Raw genomic sequence first — 19,330 nt, 5'->3', positions numbered from 1 at the left:
TGCAATTTTAAAGAGCAGCAGAACAGCATTATGTAAACCGGACGTTATTAAACTGCTGGCACCTCCTATGTCTAAAGGGTTAATATATTTAGCAGTGGCTTTTGTTCTTACTAGGTGAGACATAATTGTATTAATTGCACCTGTAAGAATGATTTGTCTGACCACGATTTGTACAATAACGGCTCTGTCTACTGTGCATTCTCGATCACGTTCTCTTACGTCCTTTCGTTCACGTTCCACATCTCTAAGCCTGAGATATGCTTAATTGGATTCATTTCTGCATACTTTGAAATTATATAGAAATCTCCAAATGATCTAGATCGCTTGCAGTCCATCACGCTATGATGCTGCATTTCATTTTCTTTCTCCTATACAGCAGAAGGTTAAATAAAGGATTATTGGATGTAAAAGGTCACATTCCCAGTTGATAGTGAAATGAAATGAATCATGTTGTTGGTAGAATGAAAAATAATCTTTATAGATGAATGCATCGCTGAATAAATATGTAGACTTATTACCCTGGAACCTAATTATGCCAAGGTGTAGCTCAAAATGTTCTCGAATCTCTTTTTTACCTGTTCTTTTTTTTACCAGTCTAAGGTTAGGTTGCCTGCTCTTGAAAGTTATTATGAAGCTCACATTCTCTCAGGAAATAGCATTTGCCACCTGTTAACATTAAAAGCTAACCTACCACACCTTTTGCCACAGTATTGAAAGCAAGAGCTTTACAATTAGGAAGATCTGAAAGAGGATGTTCATCTTCAAATCCCATTTAATAATTTATGTATAGGCTTGTAAACACCTTGCATTACCACGGCTATGTTCAGTCTAAAAATGAAGAAAAAAAAAAGAATGGAACGGACAAATGGAGCCCATTGATATAATAGGGTTCTTCGGGTTTCCATTATGGTGTCCATCATTCTGCTGGAGAAAATAGCATAGCATGATGCAGTATGTTGGCAACAAAGGCCCCTAACAGAAACTCTTCTGCAGATGTGAACCTGCTCTTACCTTTCGATTGTACAGAGTTACAGAATATGTTCTAGACCAGGTCTATATTCACAGTTCTGCTTGTTGCTAATGGAAACAGTCAACAAAAACATCGGACATATAGTTATTATTAGTTATTTGAAAGCTCAATTCATTCCATTGCGCTGTACACATATATAATATAAAACACAAGTATGATAAGCAAGAGCTTATTAACAGACTGGTACAGAGGGGTAAAGGACCCTGCCCTTGAGAACTTACAGTCTAGAATAGAAAGGGGAAAGATACAGTAGGTAAGGGTAAAGGCTGCTCATCTGGATGTGCGTGGTACCATGCTTATTGTAGGTATGTTTTACGCCTTCTTAAAGATGTGGGTTTTCAGGTTACTTTTGAAGGGAAGATTTGGATGTTGGGATAAAGTCTGATGTGCCGGGGTAGTGAGTTTCCGAGTATGGAGGATGCACGTGAGAAATCTTGTAGACTATTGTGGGAGGCGCAGACAAGAGGACAACAAAGAAGGAAGTGTTATGAATATTGGAGATTACATTTGGGGATGTATGGGGAAAGCAGGACAGAGATATAAGAAGGGGACAATTTGTGGACCGCCTTATATGTAGTTAGTATTTTGAACTGAAATCGATCAACAATGGGGAGCAAGTGAAGGGATTGGCAAAGGAGAAATACAGAGAAGAAACAAGGGAAAAGGTGGATTAACCGTGCAGTCAAGTTGAGGAGAGATTGCAGGGGTGCAAGAGGGCTAGATGGGAAGATGTTGCAGGAGTCCAGGTGGGAGATGATGAGGACATGCACTAGCATTTTGGTTGAATCAGGGTTGAGGAAGGAGCGAATATGAGAGATGTTGATGAGTTGAAAATGGTAGGTGGAGGTAAGGGTTTGGATGTGTGGTTTAAAGAACAGGGCAGAATCAAATGTTATCCCAAGAGAAAACTGTACTGGCTAGTCTGGTAGGAGGGCTGAGTGACATGGGCAAGGATGATACATTTGTGTTAGCTTCGTCCATAAGTGGGTGTTCCTAGGTAGGTTTGGAGCATTCTTGGGGCATTACATGCCCAGAATTTACCAACTGCAGCGTTGGTAAATATTACATTTCCTGTGATAGAGCTTGGAAGGAAGGCAAGGCAATTCCATCTCTAAAACCTGCAGAATTGTTAATACAGCTCTGGGCTATGGTTATGGCTGTAATTAAAAATCAGTACAAAAAAAGCAATGCATTTACAAAGTTGAGTGACAGGAAGATGCATAGACAAACCTCATAGTGCCCCCATGGTAAAATTTAGTATGGGCCCATGTGCCCTACCCAGATTCCCAGTACACATATACTTGTCAAAAAATGCAAAGCACAACCGCTAAGATTTCTGCAGAATTTATTTTAATTTTTTTATTCAGCGGATTAAATTTTAATTTAAAAAGTTGCAATAAAAAAGTCACCCTTGCTCCCACCCACTTTATGACTTCTATGTTAGAAAAAAGTGGAACAAGTGCTTTATAAATATGGCATTCATTTTGACCACCTTATTTCTCAATATTTTCATACCAGAGACAACTTGTATAAATACATTGATAAATCTCCTGCTTCCCATCTATTCCAAAGCTGGCAGCCTCCACTAGGGGGAGCTCAGTGAACAGGAATGTATGTAGTTACAACTGGCTGAAATAGAAGCTGTAATAATCTGTTGCCACTGAGCTCCCTCTAGTTGTGGCTGTATGAAAGTGCAGTGATTTTTACAATGGAAAGAGAAAGAAGGAGGAGTTCAGAGCCACCATTCCCGCCACCCCCCTCCCTCCCTCCACACACACACTCCTGGGCTCAGTATCTATGTTGTGTCATTTTTCATACATCGCAAATGAAATAAGTTGACTAATTGTGGCTCCATGTAGGAATTATTTCCAAACCAATTACACATTATTCTGTCAAACCTTACTAGAAAAATTATGACTTCTAATACATATACATTTATGCAAGACCTAAAAAAGCACAGATAGACAGCACCTTTCTAATTTCTGCATGTTTCATGATCACCGTCTAGTGAAGAAGTGATTATTTCTTCCAAGCTAAAAATAGTAGAAAGTCTTTCGAGCAAGGCCTCACTAGCAGCATTTTAGTGTCAAGCCGCTAAGCATTGCAAAGCCTTGTCAAGCTTATAAAAACTGCTCTGTAACCCTGTCCTATTTCCCTTTCCTTTCACTCGCAATGAGGTACCTGTCTGAAAACCTATTACTTTAGCCGACTCTCCTCTTCTTTTCCATGTCTGTTCTGTCAAAACACAAGTAGTGTAAGCTGAGGCGAGGTGACACCGAGCATCATCTAGTAATGCTTCACAGACACCACTCAGCCCTTTCATCACTTTCCACTTACTTTCATTCAGCTCCACATTTGAACTACTTCTCCTGTCAATTCTGTTATTGGAATTTGGATAAATATTGGATATGTTGGGCACATATAAGTTGGAAATCGCCATACTAACGATATATGTTTCATAAAACAAAGTAGCTCATCTTTAAATTCCACTTTAATTATCCAGCCTGAGGAATTGCATGTCCTCTTGTTAAGGTGTGTTTCCAGGATTTTTATGTGGTTTCTGAAGCCAAAGCCAGGAGTGTTTAAAAAAAAAAAAAGGAGAAGACATAGGTGTCAATCATTAAGCTTCTACGGCAGTTGTCTAGAGTAGAAAAACACAAAATGTGTTCCTGTCCCCACCCATATTTTTCATCTTGGGCTGGACCTCCGCAGGTTGACACATTTGGAGTATTTCAGTTCTTGCACATGGGCAGCCTGAAGTGCACCACAATAAGAGGTGTGTCCCTCTTAAAAATTGTTGTGCATTTCAGTCCAGTGAAGTATAAATTAAGACCGGCACAACCCCAGCTTTAATAAAAATCCCCCTCAGTCTTTCCCTTATTAGTGTCTTCCATTTATGATCCGTTCCTGAATCTGAAAACCTGAATGAGGAAATCCAGCCTAAAAGTAATGGCTTTGCTAGCAAAAAATATGGAGTTACCACGTCGGTCACCTTTTACATCTGCTAACTTTCTGTAATTATTATTTAGAATAGTCTATAATATACACCGATCAGTCGTAACATTAAAACGACTGAGATATGACGTGGATAACACTGACTATCTCTTGACAGTGGCGGCTGTCAAGGGGTTGGGAGAAGTCAGAAAATGAACAGTTAGTACTTGAAGTTGACCTGCTGGAAGCAGTAAAAATGGTATAAGGATCGGAAAGGTTTTGACAAGGGCCAGATAGGGATGGTTAGTAAACTGGGTCAGAGCATCTCCAAAATGGCAGATATGGGTTGTTCTCAGTATGCAGTGGTTAGTACCTACCAAAAGCTATCCAAGGAAGGACAACTAGTGAACCAGCGACAGGGTAATTGGCGCTCAAATCTCATTAATGCTTGTACTCTCCCCAGTAATATACTATATTCTCTCCCGTGGTTTTACGGGCATACTTAAAATTGCCAACTTTTTAAACTCCACCATGTCTATTTATCATATGGGGTTTCTTCAGTTTCTTGGAAAAGGTGAACATCATAAAAATGAAATGATCTTGAATATTGTTTCAGCCATTTAAAATGATGTTCCTGATAGGAAATAAATGCACCTTCTAGTAGAAGAAATTGTTAATTCCCCTCTGATTGTAGTATAAGGGTTCATTCAGACGGCCGTATGCTATCCGCAAAAATGCGGATCCGTTTTTTGCGGATTAGATGCTGACCCATTCACTTTTCTATTCCACGGTTCCGCAAAACAAATGAAACATGTCCTATACTTGTCTGTGAAAATCAGGACATGGCCCCATTAAAGTCTATGGGTCTGCAAAAATACTGAATGCTATCCATTTTTTTTACGGACATGCTGAACTGTCTGCAAAAGAGCAGATCCGCATTTTTGCGGACAACATACGGCCGTCTGAATGAGGCTTTACCCCGACACTCCTTGCATTGCATTGTTAACGCTAGTCTCATATAAGGCAATATTTTTATTTGCAGTTTTGTGAGACTAGGAGAATGGACCTGCTTTTTTTTTCCAATTACGGTGTCACTTCTAGAGATCTTACTGCTAAAACCCCAAGTGATCGTGAAAAACAGGGATCACCGGACCCCTGGGTGAATGGAGTAGTGGTGGGAATGTAGGTCCTTTCTCTTCTATGGCGCTGGATAGTATACTACACAGCAGTGGCATATGCCCTACCACTACACACAGGGGACTTGAAACCCCCTATTATTTTAAGTAATAAATGTTGTTAATGGGAATCCCTTTAACTGGAGTTTTAAAGGGAAATCCAAATCCAAAAAGATTACTTACCTCCACTGATCACCTGCTGCCACACTTACGATGCTGATCCGGTCCATGCTGCTGTACACTTTTTGTCCTAGCTCAGCAGCACCTTTGCAATGAATCTAATCGGCTAAGTCGGTTTTCCTGGCATTTCTGGCTTGTAGAGCCAGGTCCAGCAAGTGGCATACAGCAGGGATGAGACTAGTGTTGGAATGGCATTAGCAGCGGATCATGGAAGTCATTTAACTTGCTTGAATTTCTCCTCAACGTCTGTCAGTCAAATATTTAATATACATGAGATGGTCAACTGGTCCGACAATAGTATAATGTGAATGACCATCTTTATGGGATCCTATTTCTTACGCGTATCATGTTTACCTGTAGTAAATGCATTGTGGATTCATTCAACAAGAGATGGTTGATCACAAAATCAGCCTTATGTTAAAGTGAACTTCACTAGGTGTGCCTTGTTGATTCTCCTTCTCATTTAAATGCATTCGGAAACTCTTCAGACCCTTTCACTTTTTTCACATTTTGTTATTTGTTAAAATGAAAAAAAAAAGTTCTAACCCATAATGAGAAAGTGAAAACAGAATTTTTGCAAATTTATTAAAAACAAAAAACTAAAATTCTACATCGACATAAGTATTCAGACTCTTGTTATGGCACTTGAAATTTAGCTCTGGTGCCTCCAATTTCTCTTAATCATCTTTGAGATGTTTCTACACCTTTAGTGGCATCCACCTGTGGTAAATTCCGTTGATTCAACATGATTTGGAAAGACACACTCCTGTCTATATAAGGACTCGCAGGTGACAATAAATATAACAGAAAAAACTGTGAGGAGGAAGTAACTGCATGTAAAGCTCAGCGACAGAATTGCATGGAGGCACAGGTCTGAAGAATGGTACAAAAAATTTCTCTTGCGCTGAAAATTCCCGAAACCACTGTTGCCTACCTAATTTTTACATGGAAATTTTTTGGAGCAACCAGAATTCTTCCTAGGGCTAGCTGTTCCACCAAACTAAGTAATCAGGGGAGAAGGGCCTTAGGGACTCAAATGGTCACAAACTTCAAGAAGCACTCTATCATTCTGAGCTTTATGGCAGAATGGCCAGAAAGAAGGCCCTCCTCATTAAAAGACACATGAAAGCGTGCCTGGAGTTTACAAAAATAGCGCCTAAAGGACTCTCAGACTGTGAGAAACAAGATTCTCTGGTCTAATGAAACCAAGATTGAACTTTTTTACCTCAATTCTAAGCGTCATGTCTCAGGAAACAAGGCACTGTTCATCACCTGCCCAATACCATCCCTACAGTGAAGCATGTTAGTAGCATCATGTTGTGGGGGTGTTTTTCAGCAGCTGGGACAGGGAGACTGGTCAGGGTTAAGAGAAAGTACAGAGATTCTTAATGAAAATCTGATCCAGAACAGTCCAGACCTCAGACCGGGATGCAGGTTCAACTTCACACAAGACATTGATCCCTGACTTTAACCTAATTGAACATCTGTGGAGAGACAGGAAAAAGGCTGTTTACCGACGGTCCCCATCCAACCAGACAGAGCTTGGGAAGGTCTGCAGAGAAAAATGGCAAAAACTCCCCAAATCCAGGTGTGCAATTCTTGTGGCATCATACCGAAGAACACTGAAGGCTTTGATCGCTGCCAAAGGTGCTTCAAGTAAGTCCAAGTAAAGGGTATGAATAGTTAGGTCAATACAAGATTTTAGTTTTTTCCTTTACAATACATTATTTCTGACATTCTGTTTTCGCTTTCTCATTATAGAGCATTGAGTGCAGAATGATGAGGAAAAACTAGATTTTATTAACATAAGGTTGTAGCATAACCAAATGTGAAAAAAGTGAAAGGGTCTGAAGGCTTTCCGATTGCACTGTATGTAACCTGGTTATGGTTTTATTTCTGTTATTGGGAGCTCCTCCTTTCTTTGATTTGGTGGTGGGCGCTGGGGTAATGAAATGCATGTTATCTTCTTTTTTTTTTTGTGGAGAGTAGTTTATTAGTGTTTTTGATGAAATATAATTGTCGGTCACTGATGCTTTTGCTTTTTCATGCTATCTTGTCTTGAGCCTATTTTCAATGACATCTATTATCAGATTGAAATGGCGATTGAGACACTGCAAAAGTCTGACGGCCTTTCAAGTCACAGAAGCTCTCTTCTCAACAGCCATGTAAGTCCCTTCTTTTAATATCCTCTCTTTTCTGCATGACTTTTGCTAGTTTTTTCCAGTTCTTCATGTTTGTTTTGAAAGCACATGTTCCTTTCCAATTTAAGTTTTAGAAAACTAAAAGTGGCCGTGCCTATCTGCTGCCACTCAGTACCCTGCTGGCCCTTTTAATTCACAACTGATATATGGATCATGTGCATGGGACCTATGCTTTCATGACCTTCTCTAAAATCACCACAAAATGCCTTATTTTCTATTATTTTGTGTATCTAAGCTTACTGTTCATGCTGGCTTTGCATGGTAAAGTTCACGTTTATATATACTATGCACAATCTGTCCGACATTGCACTATGCATTGGCACAAATTCCTCTACAAGAAGACTAGAAAACATTGAATACATGGAACAGTTGAAGCCAATGTTTTTCTTTTTGTTCCCATACAGCAAGTGTGTTGAGAGTCATCAGTTTTGTGGAGGAATAAACCAGCAAATGAGATGACACATTTGCTGTTTGAGATGACCTGACACTCTGGACACACTGGACTTTCTATCTGTCTGGTATCCTAGTGCCACTGACATACGTCTTAGGCACCTGTCATTGTAAACTGAATAAATGACTACGTTTTGATATGATGGGTTGTCAATGTAACTTCATATGATATCACATCATAAATTATATTGAATTTCGTGAAATGCATGCTTTCTCTAGTTTATTTTGTATCTATCATTAGTGGACAATAAGTCAATGAAAGTCCTCACTTCATCTAATTCCTCAAAAGGTAATGGAAAGTAGATGGGTGCAAATTAATCTAGCAGAAGAATGAATGGAAAGATCTCTGGACCCATGTGATGGAACAAGGCTGGTTCCAGCTTTGTTAGAGACTGTCATGTACTATAAGATATTGGATTTGAATTTTTTACATTACTCATGGGATAACCCCTTTAACCAGTGTCTCGCCACATGTGATGGTCTAGCTGTTCACAGCTGCAGATAATGTTTTACACTAGCGTCCATAAGGATGTCATCGTATTTCTAGAATTTGATACTAGGGTGGGGTCAAAACCATATAGTTGGAAGTTAATACTCAAAGACTTCTCACTAGGTCATATCTTTAATAGGCTTTTCCACGTGCCTCAACAATATTTGTCGTATTTAAAAGTGGTTTGCAACCTACAAAAGATTGTAGACATTTTCTTGGCATTAGAGTTTTCATGTCCCATGGCAACTTTCAAACATAGGAAGGCTCTGCACAGAGCTTGCATCTGGAAACTACTGCCTGAACATACCTACCAACTCTAGTTGTGGTCAACCAGGGTTATATGAGCTTCACTGTATGAAAAATGCAGGTCCAGATTCTTCGACAGTTTTTTTTATGTAGACTTTATCACAACTATGAGCTGATTATACAAACCTTTTCACATCAAAAAACAATAAACCATGAGATAAAATACGAGTTGTAGGGATTAGGATGCAGTGTAGATTGACACTAATCTATTGATCCTTTTCAAAAGTTGGATATTTCAGGAGCTTCTCTGGAAAGAAGGGCTGGGTATAAATGAACCTATGCTTACATTTCTGTTGTAAAACTATGTAATTTCTGCACCAGAATTCTGTCTCACATGCTGTATTTCACATTTATGAAGTGTTTTAGACTATTTTAGCACTTCACTTGACAACACAGTGTCGCTAAGTTGGAAATGGGCATGGCGTAAGATGTAAAAATGTGCACCAAAATGTGGCTGCATAGTAAGCCAACCACTAGGTGGTGTGAAATTAGGAAAAAGTCTCTAAATATGTACATACTTTATTAGATACATTTGGCACATCTTTAGACCTTGTAGTCTAAGTTTATGCAGTCTAAATATTAGACCTGGTTAGTAAATCTGCCTACTGTGTGTAAAAACAAAACAAAAAACATTGCAGTAGTTATATGCACAATTCAGTTAACTCTCTTCTAAAGTTAGGGTGCGGCAAAAGTCTGGACACACCCTTTTAACCAGGTGTAATTTGTAGAAAATTGACTTCCAGTTTTTGGTAGGGAAGCTGCAGTATTTGGTGGAGAAAACATTTTCAGCATTCAGCTCAGGGTTTTCCATTGAGAAGGTCCTGTGATATATCAGTCTTGTCTAGAATTTAGTCAGAAACACACTGGAAGTGTCAGTTTTGACTTATCTTTACCTGTTTAGGAATTAATCAAGGTTAACATTTCCTAAAGTGCTTTGCATGAAGTGTTCTATGTATACACCGTTCTGCTGGATGCACATGTTTAACATCTAATCTGTGAACATGCTGAAGAACTGCAGATGATACTTCACAGCACTGGAGGATTTTCTATTTCAGGTGAGCCATACTGTGTACTTTTTCCGCATACATAAGGGACTTTAAATGACCCTAGAGATAAAAGTCCAAAGGTGTTAAGTCCAGCGTCCTTGGGGCCATTCTGTCCGACCTCAATGCTCAATCCAGTGTCCAGGGAACTGCACCTCCAGCCATCTGCATATGCAATATATATGCAATATGGCTCACCTGAAATGGTGGTTCCCACACTGCTGTGAAGAAATATGTATTCATGAAGACTGAATTAAACATTAAACCAAAAGAATGGTGGACACATCAAACACATCATGTGAAGCACTTTAGGAATCTTTGACCTCACTTGACTCCTAAACAGGTAGAGATAAGTCAAAATTGAAGTTTCTGAGTAAGTTCTAGCCAAGATTGATGCATCACATGACTCCCTTCCCACTGAAAAAATCTGAGCTGAATCCAATGGGGCCAATCTGTATATATATTCAGTATGATTACTTTCTCTTGGCCACTGCTATTAGAGTAGATGATTATTGTTTTTATTTGTTATTTTATTTTACAGATGTACAAAGTCAATGATGATTATGAGAAAAGCAAAAAAAAAGTAGTAGCACAAATCGATAAATATACATAGAAGCATTTTAGTATTTGAATACTTTTTGCTAAGTGATAAAAGAGAGTGCACAAAAGGGATTATTAATGCAACATGAAATCATGATCAGTTTATAGATTCTTTTTATCTGCTTTTTTCCTATGGAGCATCTGAATATTTCTCTGGTGTTGTGCTATTTTAGATGGTCTATATGTGCTAGAAACAAGTCCACACTAATCTGACTGACAGCTCCCTTAATGAAATTCATGACACTAATTAGTAAAAGTGTCAGTTAAATAAACATTTGAAAAAAAAAATATAACTATTAATGTAACTACAAACACAGATAAAGCAGCAGCACAGTTAGACAGCGTGAATAGGGTGCAAATCCTCAGGGAAGGCAGGCGTCTCTTCCACTGTATAATAAATCCAATAAACGAGGCAGCACTCCAACTTTAGGTGAAAAGGTGATGACCCAATTTATTTCCCAGGCAACGTTTCGGCCCACTCAATGAGGCCTTTGTCAATGTAATTAATGTAACTAAAAATGACTTATTGATGGGAAATGACCAAAATTAGAATGTTTTATTTTTAGTATACCCCAGCTCTAATAACCGTACTTCTAATGCAGGCTAAAAGTAGTGATGTGTCTTTATATTAAAAGCTGGCTTATGACTGGTTGAAATAGAGAAATTATTTTATGAGTGATGAGCATTTGACATTGTTAATGGAAGAGGTTATCCGATCTGGACAGTTATGGAATTTTCAGGGGTTATTCTTTAACCCAATAAGGACTAGGCCAATTTTGGGGTTTTGCTCTTTCCTTTTTACCTTTCTGCTTTCCAAGAGCCATAACATTTTAAATTTCCATTTGCATCCAGATGACGGCTTCTTTTTTGTGTACTATTTGTGTATTATTATTTTTTGTATTTTTTAATGTCCCCATTTAATTTGCCAAAGAAAAAAAGAAAAAAAATGGTTACGACATTTTTCGGGGATTTGTTTCTGTGGTGTTCACTGTGTGCTAGAAATGACATGACTACCGTGTTCTATTAGTCAGTAAAATTATGGTGATACCAAATTTGTATATTTACTATTATGTTTTACTATGTTTAAAACTATGGTAAAGTGTTACACATGCGCTACGGTTAATTTAATCTTTGTCCCCAGTTTAAAAGCCGGGGAGCCGCTGCTGGGTTATTTAAAATAAGTCTTACTGCCCTTACTCAACAAATATAATAATCTGGTCCTCTGGAAAAGATTTATAAATGATATTGTTTTTATCTGGAAAGGAGGGGAATCCCTATTGAATCAATTTTTTATGAGATTAATAAAAATGAGTTTTATTTGCACTTTATACCCCATTGAAGTCGGCAACAATCAGTTTTCTGGACTTGACTATTTTTATTAAAAACAGTCAAATACACACCAAAACATATCATAAGCCCACAGATAGTAATAGTTTTATACCACTTGATAGCTGCCACTTATCAATCTGGCTGACAAATATCCCTCGCAGCCAGTACATTAGGGTCCGCAGGAATTGCAGTAGCATTGCACATTTTGAGATAGAAACCACTCAGCTAAACAGAAAGTTTGTTGAAAAAGGATACAAAATACATAATCTGGAACCCATTGTAAAACAAATAAAAGAGCTGGACCGTAATGAATTATTATGGAATAAAACCATAAAAAAAGAAATAACAACATAAATAAATGGCGAAGAAAGAAAAAAGGGAAAACCTGATTAAGGTCCCAATAATAACAAGATATAGTGAAGGAGAGAAGGTTCTCAAAAGGATTGTGAGATGTCATTGGGATATTTTAAGACAAGACAAACTGATAGGAGATAAGATCCCCACACGTCCAATTTTTACATTTAGGAAAGCACAAAATCTAGATAATTATAATAGCCCCCTCTATAAAATCTATCCAGAAAAAAAGAGCTTACTAATATAAGTAAAATCAAGAAAGGTTTATTTCCCTGCAAAATGTGCTGCAATTGCAGGATAGCTAAATAGCAAATAAAAAATCCTATTTTTGAAATAAGGGATGATATAAGATTGAAAACCATATTACCTGTAATACAAAAGGAGTAATATATTACCGTATTTTCCAGTGTATAAGACGACTGGGCGCATAAGACGACCCCCCAACTTTTCCATTTAAAATATAGTGTTTGGACTATACTCGCCATATAAGACTACTCCTGCCTGCCCAGCCCTCCCTGTCTCCAAGACAATCTTCTCCAGTCCAGGGAACTGACAATGGCATCCAGGGCTTCAGAAGCATCCTGGCTGCCATGGTAACCTATCTTTTTCTTTTCACATTCCCAGTTTCCCACATAGGAACTACTAGGGTCTGGGAAAAGATGGTGGGTCCATTGCCATGGGGGATCTGTGGATGGCACTGTTATTGGGGGGGGATCTGTGGATGGCACTGTTATGGGGAGGGCGGTCAGTGGATGGCACTGTTATGAGGAGAAGGATCTGTGGATGACACTGCTATTGGAGGGGGATCTGTGGATGACACTGCTATTGGAGGGGGATCTGTGGATGACACTGCTATGGGGGATCTATGGATGACACTATATAGCATCGTATGCTATATGTGTCATCCACAGATCTCCCCCATAACAGTGCCCCCCAATACACCGGCCCCGCAGCTCACAGCGGTATAATATCTAAAGACTATTCCTTAACCTGCAGTAACTTGAACTTTAAATCAGGGCTATGATCTTTATTACCTTACAATGAAGCTCCGGTAACAGGCAGAGCGGGCGGCGGTGTAACGTCACTCGCTCACGTGACGCACCTGCTCCGCCTGCTTCATTCATAAAGTGGGGGGAGCAGGCACATCACATGAGTGAGTGACGCTACGCCACCCGCGGCCATGCCTGTTACTGGAGCTTTATTGTAAGGTAATGAAGATCATAGCGCTGATTTCAAGTTCAAGTTACAACAGGTTAAGAAATAGTCTTTAGATATTATACTGCTGAGCGGCTGATACATTGCTGCGCTGTGAAGCTGCAGCAGCCCTACAGTGAATAAATTGAGAGGGGCGGCGCTGGGATCCAGGATTCGTGGCGCGGCAGCACAGGGGGGAGGGAGGGACAGGCAAGCGTCCCCGTCACCATGGGAACGCCTGGGGGTTAGAATGTACCATCGGATCTGAGTTTTCACAATCTCAGTGAGATCGTGAAAACTCAGATCCGATGGTATATTCTAACCCCCAGGCAAGCGTCCCCGTCACCTTGGGAACACCTGGGGGTTAGAATATACCATCGGATCTGAGTTTTCACGATCTCAGTGAGATCGTGAAAACTCAAATCCGATTATATATTCTAACCCCTAGGCAAGCGTCCCCGTCACCATAGGAACGCCTGGGGGTTAGAATATACCCGGGTATAAGACGACCCCCGACTTCTGAAAATAATTTCTAGTGTTAGAAAGTCGTCTTATACGCCGGAAAATACGGTATATAAAATGCCCCTGCCCGAAAATATATGTAGGTAGAACTAAACGTATGATGAAAATAAGAATTGGGGAACAAAAATATACATAAAAATTTTGACGGACATCCACTATCACACCATTATGCAGAACATCATGCGGCTGGTTCATCATTTGGTGGTATAGAAAAGGTTAAAGTGGATATAAGGGGCGGGGATACTATTAAACAAATGTCACGTTGTGAGAGTAAATGGATATTTATACTGAATAGCCTAGCTTAAATCAAGAAATCAAATTATTCGCCTTTTAACAGTAGATACTCCATATAGGGAAATTGAATCACCCACCCTCTAATAGTAGATACTTCACATAATGACGGGACTGAGACTGTTATAGATTATATTGATGAGTATCTGAAAAGAAAAAAAAAATCCGGCGAGATCTGCAGGTGTTGTCATGGGAAACGGGCGCTTATTTAAACCCATAGGACAGAAGCGCATACTGTCCCTGATGAAGCAACCTGTTGGCTCCGAAACGTGTTGGATTAATTTTGTCCCTTGGAAGCATCCTTAGAAACGTTGTGATGTCACACCAACACGCTCCCAAACTTTTACCTGCCTGCTCCTTCACGCGCATGTCTGCTACCGGCCGGAGCGGCACATGCGGAGTAAGTAGAGCCAGGAGCGCTCCGAGAGAACACTTATTGCTTTGCTGGAGAAGAGGAGAATGAAGTTACTATCTACTCTCCATCCTCTGTACAGGTAGAAACATTATTTGAATAATAATATCTGTGCCTATATAGCCATTACATTCCATTACCTACTTAAGTTCATCTCTTAACTAGCGCGGGTATTTCAATCTCAATTACAATACCTACATATTTTTTAAGAAACATAAACCTTTTAAAAAAAATATTATATCACCATATTTTGACACCTATAACTGTTTTATGTTTCAGTCTGTGGAGCCGTGTGAGGCTTGTTTTTTGTAGGATGAGCTGTAGTTAGTTGGTACCATTTTGAGATACATATGCCTTATTTGTAATTTATATTTGTATTTATATTTTGGGGGGGGGGAGGCAATGCGACAAAAAAGTGTATTTTTTTTCTGTTTTCTGTTACAACTTTAACCATGCACAATTACCATAAATATTTGAATAGTTCAGACATTATGTTTATTTATTTTTATTGCTTATTTTTATATGACAAGTAGGGAATGGGGTGGTTTGAATTTTTTATGTTTTTATATTTTTGTTATATTTTTAAAAGCTTTTTTTTTTTTCCTGTAATTTTTAGTTCCCTTAAGGGATTTTAATATGTGATCACTTGTTCCACAGACTTGTGATTGCTTGTACCAATAGAATACTTTCTTTTAACAGGCAGTCTGTTTTGGCAGGCCTAGGAGCCTTCACAAGGCTGCAGTCTTCCACAGCAATCAATCAGAGCCCCACAATTTCACAGTGGGGGCTCCAGTAGTAGGACAAATGGAGCCCCTGGTCTAAGGCCTCAGATGCGGCAGTCTCAGTTTACCTGCGGCATCTAAAGGGTTAAATGACCGAGATCAGAGTCACCTCGGATCCCGATCACAACAGGAGGGTTTCTGTTGTATTATAAAGCCAGCACCCATTGTGTTTGGAGCAGGCTCAGCTTTTGAGCCAGCTACATACATTTCATTAACACAAATGAGGTACATGATTTTGCATTAACTAGTTAATGTCCGTCCAGTGTGTGTCCCATCTCTGCATTGCCCTGCATGTGTGTCTGTCTCCATTCACTTCAATGAGAGTTCCATGCATAGCAGGGCGAGCCTACTCTGCTATTTTCTGAACTCCCATAGAAGTGAACGGAGAGATTTGTGCATGTGCAGCTAACTCTCCACTGGGCGACGCAAGACTGGACCCTAGAGGCGGCATATCCTGTGGATTTGCCATAAATGTCCAGATAGGAATAAGCCTTTAAGGATTAGAACAACTAATGTCATACATAATATTTTTGGTTTTCTCCATATTTATTTGTACTATATGATATAACAGTTTTTATGCTAGGAATTTTACAAGAACAGAACCTGTGGTAAATGTACTGTATCTCATTATATGTGACTAATTAGGAACAAGACATAAGCTATTCAGTAAATCCATTCTTTGCATAGGGAATGTTTTTCTTTCAGACCTGCTTTTGGGGGTAGTCAAGGCACTGTTCACCTTTTAAAATGTATGTGTAGTCTAATTAACACGGACAACATGCAAAGGTCAGAGAATATAATTGTCCTTAATCTCACTGGCACATTTGCTTTTACGATACATAATAAATAATAGTCTGCAAACTATAGACGTGGGTTAATAGTTCAAATGGTTGATATTTTGTTCATCGTATGCTGGAAGAACAATGCACTTGCTGAAAAGTGAATTGAAATGCTCACAGAATTCCAACAAGCCTTGAGAAATGTTATTATGTGTCATTTATAAAGCACTCAGCGGTGACAGAAACATTGCTGTTTTTGTAATCATTCATTCTCATGCATGAAAAATATTTTGCCATCAGGATTATAATTCATATTACTTTAATATTTTAATTACAATTTACAGCATCTTTTTCTCTGCGTGTAAGAGCTCTCATTCTGAAGGCAATGTATTAGTCTAGTCTATGGACTCATGACAAAGTAAGTAACATACACAAAGACTATGAGCCTTAAGAAGCTGACTCAGTGAGAGGTTTGGTCTGGGAAAACAGGTATTTTCCTCCCAGCATGTGCTGCTGGGCTGATTTACAGCCAGGTGAGGTCAAGTACCGGACCGGATTTTATGTAACGGTCTGGGTTTTGGCAGCTGTCCTTAAATAGGCAGCTGGGCTCAGAAACCATGTCTCTGTGTTGGGATCGGGGAGCCTTATGTCTGGAAGAAGGCTTGCTACCTGTTTGGAGTGAAAACAGGTTGGTGCTGCTATGAGCAAGGACTCTTTAAGGCAGAATTGCTGCATAGTGTGAATTACCACCAACACCGCAAGGTGACTTTTTGCTTGTATATGACTGCTTGTTTTGTCACTTGCCTAAAGTGTGAATAAAATACTGAACTGTTTGATCCAAAGAACTTGTTGTTGCCTCTATACTACGTCTGCTAATGCTGTCTACCAGAGTGAAACCTCACAATTGGTGGAGGATGGAGGATGCGGGCAAGAGTAGTGACGCTGGCGTGAACGCTGATATTTTTGGTTACTGCAATTTTCAGGCACGGTTGTATGTCGTACATTAAACCAGCTGTATTACAACCAGTGTCCCACAACAAAATGGAGACTGTTGTAAAGGCCCCCATGGAGGCTAATCTGCAGCAGCGAGAGACAAACCCGCAGCAACGCGAGGCTAATAAGCAGCAGCAGGAGACTAACCAGTTGCTGCTACAACACGTGATGGCTTTGCAGACAGTCCGGGCCGCGATTCCTAAGATGACCCCCACAGACGACATCGAAACCTATCTGGTGATGTACAAGAAAGTGGCCATCAGGGAAAAGCTACCCCATGACCAGTGGTATGAGGTTGTTGCTCCGTTCCTGGCATCCAATTCCCAGCGGGTGTATTTCGCCTTCCTGGAAGATCAAGCGGACGACTGACAGAAAATCAAGGGTGAGATTCTGGAAAGACTGGGGGTGAATGTGTTGGTCCGGGCCCAGCGGGTGCATCAGTGGGGGTTCAACCCGACTGAGCCTGCAAGATCCCAGTATTATAACTTACTTCACCTCTTGCAAAAATGGCTACAGCCGGACATGCTGAGTCCCACTGCTATGCTGGATCGTCTGTTAGCCGATATGTTCTGGAGGGCTTTGCCATACTCTCTCCAGCATTGGATCGGTCAAGGTGTCTCCTGGCAATGCCCTTGAGATGGTGGACCTGGTGGAGCGGTATGAATCTACCAGGAATCTAAAGGAGGGTGGTCGGCAAACCCCAGAAATCTCCACCCCAGGCCCGGAGATTTTAGCCGATAAAACCCGTCCGGGATGTACCCATGGCGGACCTGGCTCCGATAGTCTGCTGGCAGTGTCAGGAGCCTGGCCATTTAAGGGCTGACTGTCCCCATCGGATTGAGCCTATGGACACTAACTATGGCTACCGTCAGTCGCTATATGCCAGGAGGCTGTGTGCAACAGGTACCCCGGAGTCTCTAGATCACTTGTGCCAGGTGGAAGTGAGAGACACTCTGGCAGAGGCTCTGCTGGACTCAGGGAGTCTGGTGACGCTAGTTTGGGCTGCCCTGGTGCGGTCCACTGAGTATACTGTCAGGAAAGTCGGGGTAATGTGCATCCACGGAGACTTAAAAGACTACCCCACCGCGCTGGTGTCTCTAACCACAGTGGCCGGTAGATGGACCCACGAGGTAGCTGTCGCCACAAATCTACGTTATGAACTCATAATAGATAGGGAGAGACTTCCAGGGCTTACCGGCACTGTGGCCTGCTATGAGAGTGACTGATACCCATGAGACAGGGGTAACCCTAGCAGAGTGACCCGGCTCAGGGGGAGACCAGGACCCTGAGACCGAAGAGCCAGCGGTAGGGGTGACCGCCACTTCGGTGGAAGAGGGGAAGACAACCCCGCTAAGTGTGATCGTGGGAGACATGGAGGATTTTCCACCGGGTCCTTAATTGGAAGACCTCAATGTCTCCGGGGATAATTTTGGTACCACCCATAGTCGGGACCCAACCCTATCCCACGCCTGGGAAAATCTTAATAGTAGATGGTTCATCGGGATATGCTGTATCAGGCAAACCAACTACGGGGTGAGCATATTGAACAGTTGGTGGTCCCGAAGGTTTATTGAAAACTTGTCTTAGATCTAGTCCACCAGCACGTTCTCAGGGGTCACCTGGGGCTGCAGAAAACTTTGGATCGTATTCTACAGCGTTTTTACTGGCCCAGCATATTCAAAGAAGTGGAAGAGTTTTGTAAGTCTTGCCCGACCTGCCAGATAACTAGCCCCCAGCCACATTTCCGTAGTCCCCTAGTACCTCTCCCGATTATTGAAGTACCGCTTGACCGAATAGCTATGGTCCTCATAGGCCCAGTACCAAAGTCCGCCAGAGGGTATCAACACATCTTAGTCATTCTAGACTACGCCACTTGGTACCCAGAGGTGGTGCCACTGCGACATACCTCGGCCAAACTCATAGCTAAGGAGTTAATGGAGATGTTTTCCCGAGTAGGACTACCTAAAGAGGTTCTGACCGACCAAGGGACCCCTTTTATGTCCAAGGTGATGAAGGAACTCTGTATGTTGCTGCACATTAAACAACTACGGACATCCGTTTACCATCCGCAAACGGTCTGGTAGAACGGTTTAACCAAACATAAAAAAATACGTTGCAAAAGGTAGTGTCTAAAGATGGGAAGGACTGGGACCTCCTTCTGCCCTATCTCATGTTCGCAGTGCGAGAGGTACCCCAGGCCTCTACTGGGTTCTCGCCCTTCAAACTGCTATATGGCAGACACCCTCGCGGTCCCTTGGACGTGGC

The 19,330-nt window shown here is 40.8% G+C and overlaps 1 protein-coding gene across 6 annotated transcripts in view; it reads left to right on the top strand.

Annotated features, from left to right (window-relative positions):
- Positions 1-19,330, top strand: part of RFX3 (regulatory factor X3) — a 224,251-nt gene that overhangs the window by 164,718 nt on the left and 40,203 nt on the right. For 5 of the 6 annotated variants that reach the window (XM_044286847.1, XM_044286829.1, XM_044286823.1 and 2 more), the window contains one exon: positions 7,410-7,484. The exons of the other annotated variant lie outside the window; for it this stretch is intronic. In XM_044286847.1, coding sequence (XP_044142782.1) covers positions 7,410-7,484 — 75 coding nt within the window. The remainder of the gene's footprint in view (positions 1-7,409; positions 7,485-19,330) is intronic. 6 annotated transcript variants of the gene reach the window in all.

The sequence above is a fragment of the Bufo gargarizans genome, chromosome 1 (genome assembly GCF_014858855.1).
Source record: "Bufo gargarizans isolate SCDJY-AF-19 chromosome 1, ASM1485885v1, whole genome shotgun sequence".
NCBI lineage: Eukaryota > Metazoa > Chordata > Amphibia > Anura > Bufonidae > Bufo > Bufo gargarizans.
This window is presented reverse-complemented; position numbering and strand designations above follow the sequence as displayed.